Source organism: Pinus tabuliformis, chromosome 7, assembly GCF_031772625.1.
Source record: "Pinus tabuliformis cultivar Carrire ecotype Pingquan chromosome 7, CPIR1, whole genome shotgun sequence".
NCBI lineage: Eukaryota > Viridiplantae > Streptophyta > Pinopsida > Pinales > Pinaceae > Pinus > Pinus tabuliformis.
In genome coordinates this window covers 1916902590-1916910479 of record NC_142293.1, presented here as the reverse complement: position 1 = coordinate 1916910479, position 7890 = coordinate 1916902590, and the positions used below count along the sequence as shown (strand labels likewise).

General features: G+C 39.6%; 2 protein-coding genes across 2 annotated transcripts; one reads left to right on the top strand and one right to left on the bottom strand.

Moving 5' to 3' along the window:
• Window positions 1-1666: 1666 nt before the first annotated feature.
• On the top strand, window positions 1667-3064 carry LOC149256172 (large ribosomal subunit protein uL10c-like). Its single transcript, XM_089460674.1, has 2 exons — window positions 1667-2640; window positions 2808-3064. The coding sequence occupies exon 1, from the start codon at window positions 1868-1870 to the stop codon at window positions 2636-2638; it is 771 nt and encodes a 256-aa protein (XP_089316800.1). The 5' UTR covers window positions 1667-1867; the 3' UTR covers window positions 2639-2640; window positions 2808-3064.
• A 10-nt stretch (window positions 3065-3074) lies between these two features.
• Window positions 3075-7525, bottom strand: LOC149256171 (uncharacterized). Its single transcript, XM_089455256.1, has 4 exons — window positions 6862-7525; window positions 5658-6676; window positions 4221-5201; window positions 3075-3767 (listed from the first exon to the last, which is right to left on the bottom strand). Exons 1-4 carry the CDS (start codon window positions 7523-7525, stop codon window positions 3075-3077), a joined length of 3357 nt encoding a protein of 1118 aa, XP_089311382.1.
• Window positions 7526-7890: the final 365 nt, after the last annotated feature.

Sequence of the window (7890 nt, the reverse complement as noted above, 5' to 3'; positions counted from 1 at the left end):
TTATTATAACCTTAAAATGGTTTTTGTTTTATGCAAATATTTAGAGATATAACATTTCCTTTAGCATACTCTTGTTGTTGCATATTTAATATGGTTTTTGTTTTATACAAATATTTAGAGATATAACATTTCTTTTAGCATACTCTTGTTGCATATTTAATGAATTTGAATTTTTTAAAATTTCTTGTTAAATTCACTTGTTTTTTTAATAGTGTGAAATCAATTATTTAAGAATTTCTTAATTTAGAATTTTTTATTTTTCTTATATCTTTTTATCAGTTAACCTTTACTTTGTTCTTTATAAGAACATAGTTTATGGTACTATTTTAATAATGAAAAAAATAAATTCTTTTCACAAGTGTTTAGTCTTTATAAGTAGATAGGAAGCATAATGGTACTATTTTAATAATGAAAAAAATAAATTCTTTTCACAAGTGTTTAGTCTTTATAAGTAGATAGGAAGCATAATTAAAATATCATCATTAAAATGGTGCATTGCAATATAACTTTTTCAACCTAAGCCCAAAGATTTGGTGTATATTGGAATGGTCTAATAGTTACAACGAAAAAATCATTCAAAAGAAACATAATGAACTGTTTATGACTATAATAATTTTTATGTGCATGTTTAGTGTCTTTAATCGAAATAGTGACACGTTATTATAAAATCTATTGTATCTATACTTCTTTTGGACCATATTAATCATTGAATTTAGATTATGATTTCTTATCTTTCGAGGAAGAATTATTGATTATCAACCCTAGAAAGAATGGTCAATTCATGCGGTCAACATTAAGGTAATGTTGTTATTCAAATTTTGTGGAGAGTTTCACAATCTCTTTTCCCTATATTGATGAGTATTTTTTAAGGCTCTTTTTCAAGGTAATGTTGCTATTCAAATTTTGTGGGGAGTTTCACAAAGGTTGTCTCTTTTACCTATATTGATGAGTATTTCTTAAGGCTCTTTTTCAATGGATGTTATTTTCTCCTAGCCAGCGACAATACAAGCACAAGAAGGCATGTGCTTTTTCTAAATATCCCTTTCTTTAACCCTTTTTTTGAACTGTTTCGAGGATGTTTAAGAGCTTCTTGAGCTGCATGGAGGTCATTCCTTGAAATGGCAAAGCCCATTCATGTGGAGAGTTAGTTCAGTTGGTCAAATAAGTAAAATTGCAAATTGCCAATGTGATTATGTTGATGTCTAAGATAAGATAAAATAATTATATTTATGTCCAACTAATAACCATAAAGTAGATCAAATAGAATGTTGAACACAATAATATCTATACAAAACGAGAAAACAAAACATCTCCTATAAAAAAGAAAAATTAAAAATTATTAAAAATATAATTAATTAAATTAAAAATAATTTAAAATATAATTGATTTTACTTTATATTCATGCAAAATTTAAAAATCTTATCAACATCCCCTCTTTTTATTAATGCAATTGCTAATTTAATCTCTACATAATACTAATTAACCATGGTCTCTGGTAGAAAATAACATATTCAGTGTTTCAAATACATTCAAGAATGCTAAAATTTATATCGTCAAGATAATGCAATCATGAAACAATTCTCAATTCTTTCAACTAAAATTCGTTTTATTAATGACACCTCAATGATTAGGAAAAATTAAATAAGAATACCAATTCTCAATTCATTTTTAGCGTGCGAGAAATCCAAGAATGAGATTGTCAGCCTATCCAAATGATTTTGCCTATCTAGATGAGTCACCAAAAGTTCTCGGATCCTGCGTATCCAGACGAGCCACCAAAAGTTCTCGAATCCTGCGTATCCAGATGAGCCCGGAGAAGTTGCAGTAGAATTCACTTATACAACATACAGTCGCCTATCTGTCCCCAATGGAGCTTCAGGCATTGACCCAGTTTACCAATGCCGCTCCTCTGATCTCACTTCGAAACCCATCCCCAAATTCGACCAAAACAGCACGTGGGTCATCATTATCACCCACATTTCCATTACTTCAAAGGAGCAATTTCTGGGGACACACAACCCAATTCAAGCCTCTAAACCCCCAAAACCACTCTCATGGAGGCACCCCTTTGTTCAGCATCCAATGCGCAATAAGCAGGAATAAGAAGGAAGAAACTGTTGAAAAAGTTAAGAAACAGCTGGAGAATTGCTACCTAGTAGCAGGCATCAAATACACAGGCCTGACCGTGAAACAGCTTCAGGAACTTAGAAAATCCCTTCCAGAGAGCACCAAGTTGGTTGTGGCAAAGAATAAGCTTGTGGGGAAGGCTATTGAGGGCACCCAATGGGAGGTTCTCAACCCCTGCATGAAAGGAATGAATGCCTGGATGTTCGTCCATTCCGAAGAAATCCCGGCAGCCCTGAAGCCTTACAGGAACTTTCAAAAGCAGCAGAAGCTTGAAGAGAATGATTTTACTGGGGCCGTTTTCGAAGGGAAGTTTTATGCTCCCCAAGAGTTTAAGGCCTTGGAAACCATGCCTACAAGGGCAGAAATCTATGCCAAGATCGTGGGCTCACTGCAGAGCCCTGCCATAGGACTTATCAGTACTCTTCAGGCTCCTGCAAGGGATTTGGTGTTCACATTGAAGGCTTATGTTCAGAAGCTAGAGGAAGAATCTGGAAATGCAAGTAATTCATAGAGGTTACTAATGGGTGAACCCGTCCTTTCCTTTTCAAGTTATAAGTACCATAAAATTTATTTTGGTTCATGAAACTGAAGTAATGTATGACTTCTGTATTTTTAATTGATATAAGTTTAAAATGTTAATATCAAGTCTGAAACGAAGTGTATGGTATTGTTTTAAACAGTAAATAAGGCCTACCCAGAGCATGTAGCTGCTGGTTCTTGATCTACGTGCAGATCTGAAAATTAAAAAAACAGAGAATCACAGAACAGACTGTAGACACAAACACTGGAATAACACAGGTCTGTAAACAATACCATTAATTTTATTATGAAGAAGAGATGAGCATTTTATAAACAATGCCGTCATTCTCTTTATTACAAAAGATAAAATCAAACTGCATAATTAGATAAAGTCAATAAATTTTAGATGTTTCCTTTTTCCTAGTTTTTCAGATGTTTCCCTCTTTTCTATTCTTGGATGTTTCCAATGAAATAGTACGCTTTTTCTTGGTTGCCCAATTAGTGAGATGTTGCTGATTTTTGTGTCCTTTCTGGTTGCCCAATTCCTCCCTGTTTAGATCAGGAAGCGTCCCGGCTTCCTCCACCAACTGAGGGAAATTGCGTTGCAATGTTTCTGCATTGATCCATTTTGCCTGTGCTGGTGTGTGTCCCTTCCGACCAACCAAATATGAGAAGTATGGCTGATGTCGTGTATCCCGTTTCTTGAAGTCCAGAATTGTATCTTTGAGCAGAGGAGGCTGAAAATCTGGAATATTATCAACCGGATGATGAATTGTAACAGATTCCTCAAGGAGAGGTGGTTCAAATAATTTGAGATTATTAACATTAAGAACATCGTGGATGCCAAGCTGGGAAGGCAAGTCCAAGCGATATGCATTTTCTCCAATGCATTCCAGAACAGTATATGGGCCATATCTCAGAGGGTGCAGCTTATGATGCTGGCCCTTGAAGCGTTGCTTGTCCAACAAGAGCCACACACGATTTCCGGGTTGAAAAGACAAGTGTGTTCGCTGCTTGTCATGTCTCTGTTTGGCACGATCTTGGGCTGCTTGCAAAGCAGCAGTTACTTGAGCTTGGCGTTGAGAAATGGAGTGTATAAAATGATGAGCTGATTTTTGTTCCTATTGTTGATGTGCAGACCCAGAATGGGTGATTGTCAATGGCATCTCAGAGGGTGCACTTTGTTGAAACCCAAAGCAAACCTCAAAAGGTGAGAAACCAGTTGAGGAGTGTGTTGCTCGATTGTAACTATGTTGAATGATGTGCAAATATGTATCCCACTGTTTGTTTTTGGAAAAGTAGCTGCGAAGTGAGTGAACCAAAGTACGATTGACAACTTCGGTTTGTCCATCTGTTTGTGGGTGGAAGGCAGTGGAGAAACGAAGTTGGCAACCCAACAAAGACCAAAGAGTACGCCAAAAGGTACTGAGAAAGCGAGAATCACGATCTGAAATAATGCTACTTGGCAAACCAAAGTGTGGCCACACATGATGGAAGAAGAGATCCGCGGTTTGAGCAGCAGAAGTAGTCTTATGACAAGGAAGAAATATAGCCATCTTGGAGAAACGACATACCACTACCCAGATAGCATCATGTTTACGAAAAGTAGTAGGAAGGCCACTTAAAAAGTCCATGGAAATGGATTCCCAAGGACGAGAGGGAATTGGTAATGGCTGATACAAACCATGCTTACGATTTGAGGGCTTGCTTTGTGAACAAAGAGAACATGCACGAATGAATTTTTCCACTTGCTTTGGTAAGGCAGGCCAATAGAAGTGGCGTTGAAGATTGAGAATGGTCTTGGCTGTGCCAAAATGCCCTCCGCATGAAGAGGCATGTGCTTCACGGATGAGAATGAGACGATCATCAGATTGTGGCACACATAGTTGGTTCAATTTATACAACCAACCATCACGAATGGTATAATCAAGAAAGGGAGTTTGGTTGATGACTGTAGGGTGTTGCACAGCTTCCCATATCTCACCAAAGACTGGATCTGTTGCATACATATCTTTCCAAGCATCATATGCAGCACAACGCACCTCTAGAATGTGTAGGACCTGAGCAGGCGGTCGACTTAACAAATCAGCCATCTTATTACTTGTCCCCTTCTTGTATTTAATCACCAGATGGAATTGTTGAATGTAAGAAGCCCACTTTAAATGGCGTTGCTCTTGAATCTTTCGTTGTGAGTTGATGAAGATTAGCGGATGATGATCTGTATGGAGGATGGTCTCTTTGCCAAGAATGTAATGGTGCCATTGCTTCAAAGCTTGCACTAAACTGTAGAATTCCTTGTCATAGGTGCTGTACATGAGCTTAGCATCCACAAGTGCCTCAGAATGGTATGCCACAGGGTGGCCTCCCTGTTTAAGAACAGCTCCAATGGTGAATTGAGAGGCATCAGTTTCCATCTCAAATGGTTGATTCATATCTGGCAAGCGAAGAACAGGAGCAGAGCATAAGGCACTCTTGAGTTGAGCAAAATGTTGCTCAGATTCGGCATCCCAAATAAACTTTGCTTGATGAGACAACTGGTGCAAAGGGTGAGCCAACTGTGAAAAATGAGAGACAAACTTTATGTAGAAATTAATACCTCCCATGAAGCTCTTGAGGTCATGTGCATTGGAAGGGGCTGGCCATTGCGCCAAGGCTTGTACACGAGAGGGATCTGGGCGAACCCCTTTGTTGTCAATAATAAATCCCAAATATTGAACTGATGTTTGTCCAAAATAGGATTTCTTTTCTTTGACCTGAAGGTGATGTGCTCGCAATAACTCAAGTATGGTGCGAACATGCTGAAGATGGTCTTCCCAAGATTTACTGAATACTAAAATGTCATCAAGGTAGATGACCACAAACTTACCCAAATGTGCCCTGAAAACATCATTAATGAATCTCATAAAGGTGGCCGGTGCGTTGGTCAGTCCAAATGGCATGACCAACCATTCAAATAGCCCAAACTTTGTTTTAAAAGCAGTTTTCCATGTGTCGGCTGCATGCATGCGAACTTGATGGTAGCCTGCAGTTAAATCCATCTTTGTGAAGAAACAAGCCCCGTGTAAATGGTCCAACAAATCCTCAATGCGGGGAAGGGGGTAGCGGTTTTTAACAGTGGCTTTATTAAGGGCTCGATAGTCTGTCACGAGGCGCCATTCAGAAGCATCTTTTTTGGGAATAATAAAAGCTGGAGATGCACATGGCGAGGATGACGTCTGAATATGATCGGATGTCAACAATTCTTCAATTTGGCGTTCTATCTCAGTTGCCTCTCGAGGAGCAAGGCGATAAGATGGGGCATTGGGTAAGGAAGCGCCAGGAACAAGATCAATGTGGTGTTCAACAGAGCGTGCTGGAGGCAGCCTTGTGGGTTGGGTGAAGACATCTGCAAATTCATGGAGTAGAGGAGCCATTGAAGGAGAGACTGGATTGGTGAGGTTGTCTGGCTTGACAGGGCGAACCAAGCACAAAGAAACATCTTGGTTTAAATCGACTCTCATAATGGGAGCTTTGCCAATGGAAGGTTGGGTTGATGTGCTAACTGAGGATGTGAGCACATAGGTGCGCCCATCGTGCTGCAAGTGGTATTGGTAATATGTAGCATGATAAATAGCATGTCGAGCCTCTTGGTATGGAATTCCTAGCAATAAATCAGCACAATCTAGAGGAGAAACATCACATACCACAGTATCACGAAAAGGTCCAATAGCGAAGGTGACAACACAACATTGTGAGATGGTAAGACGAGGACCGTCCTTTCTGACCCAACCGAGCTGATACGGGTGGGGGTGAGGAGTGGTGGGAAGGCAAAGGCATTCAACTAAGTCTTGTGACACAAGATTCTTTTGACTCCCATTGTCAAGAATAAGCGTGGCCAACTCATGTTTGATTTGACAATTATGGGTAAACAAAGGCGTAACAGAGGTGTTTGTTGCATTAGCAGTCATGAGGATGAGAGAGGGGTCCAGTTCTGTCGGATTTTCGAGAGAAATCGCTGGAAGTGGGGTAGTGGCCTTTGGTTGTTCGACCTCTGTAAAAAGAGTTTTCTGGGGCGGAGATTTTTCAATACTCGACAATCTGCAGAAGCATGTGAGTTGGTCTTGTGAAATGTGCACCAGGGGGTGCGGTGAGGTGTGGGGGATGAGGCAGAGGCGACATTAGAAGAATCAAAGGAAGATGGACCATTTCTGGCTTGAGGATATCGGGTTCGAGTACCCACTTTGCGTTCCACCGCCAGGGCCCGAATAAAGGCCTTGTCTAATGAAGCACTATCAAACAACTCAACTTCACGACGAAGAAGCATTAGCAAACCATAATTAAATTTGATAATTAGTACCTCTTCTGGATCGAATATATGGAGTTGAATGCGCAACTTGCAGAAGACATCAATGTAGGCTTGCACTGATTGATTGGGTAGTTGTTGAAGCTGCAACCATTTGGCAATGAGATTTTGTATATACCCTAGAGGATAGAAGTGTTCACGTAAGGCCTCGCAAAAGAGATTCCAAGATGTGATAGGCGTCGATTTGGTCTCGGCTTGTTCTCCAAGTTCCACAACCAAGGACATATTCTCAAGATGAGTATCCCACCATGTTTGTGCTAGGCCTTCCAATTGTAGACTGGCGATCTGAAGTTTCATCTCCTCGTCCATTGTTGGACAGGTTCTAAAATAGTTGGAGAGGCTGCGGATCCAAGAATCAACAGTCTCACCATTCATTTGCCCTGAGAATTTGGGCAGTTGAAAGCGTGTATCAAGCTGCATTTGCCCTGTAGGGCGTTGTTGTTGTTGCAGCGTAATTAGCTCTTGAAGAGCCCTAGCTAAATCATTCACTGGCGAGTCTGCATGGGAGGGCTCTTGACGCTCTTGACGGGGCGGCATGATTTTCATCCACTGAATGGAGTGAAATGTATGACCCTTAAAAAAAAAAAAGAGAATCGCCAGGTGGATGGCTTCCAAGATCTTACGCTCTGATACCAATTGATCTACTTGCAGATCTGAAAATTAAAAAAACAGAGAATCACAGAACAGACTGTAGACACAAACACTGGAATAACACAGGTCTGTAAACAATACCACTCACTTTATTATGAAGAAGAGATGAGCATTTTATAAACAATGCCATCATTCTCTTTATTACAAAAGATAAAATCAAACTGCATAATTAGATAAAGTCAATATATTTTAGATGTTTCCTTTTTCCTAGTTTTTCAGATGTTTCCCTCTTTTCTATTCTTGGATGTTTC

Excerpts from the sequence above, each read along its gene's own strand:
- LOC149256171 (XM_089455256.1), bottom strand. The coding sequence starts at position 7,525 with ATGCCGCCCCGTCAAGAGCGTCAAGAGCCCTCCCATGCAGACTCGCCA. Across the intron at positions 6,677-6,861 it reads GGCGGTGGAACGCAAAGTGG|AGGTCGAACAACCAAAGGCC; the intron begins GTACTCGAACCC and ends CTCTTTTTACAG. Across the intron at positions 5,202-5,657 it reads TAACTGCAGGCTACCATCAA|TTGGCTCACCCTTTGCACCA; the intron begins GTTCGCATGCAT and ends CATTTTTCACAG.
- LOC149256172 (XM_089460674.1), top strand. The coding sequence starts at position 1,868 with ATGGAGCTTCAGGCATTGACCCAGTTTACCAATGCCGCTCCTCTGATC.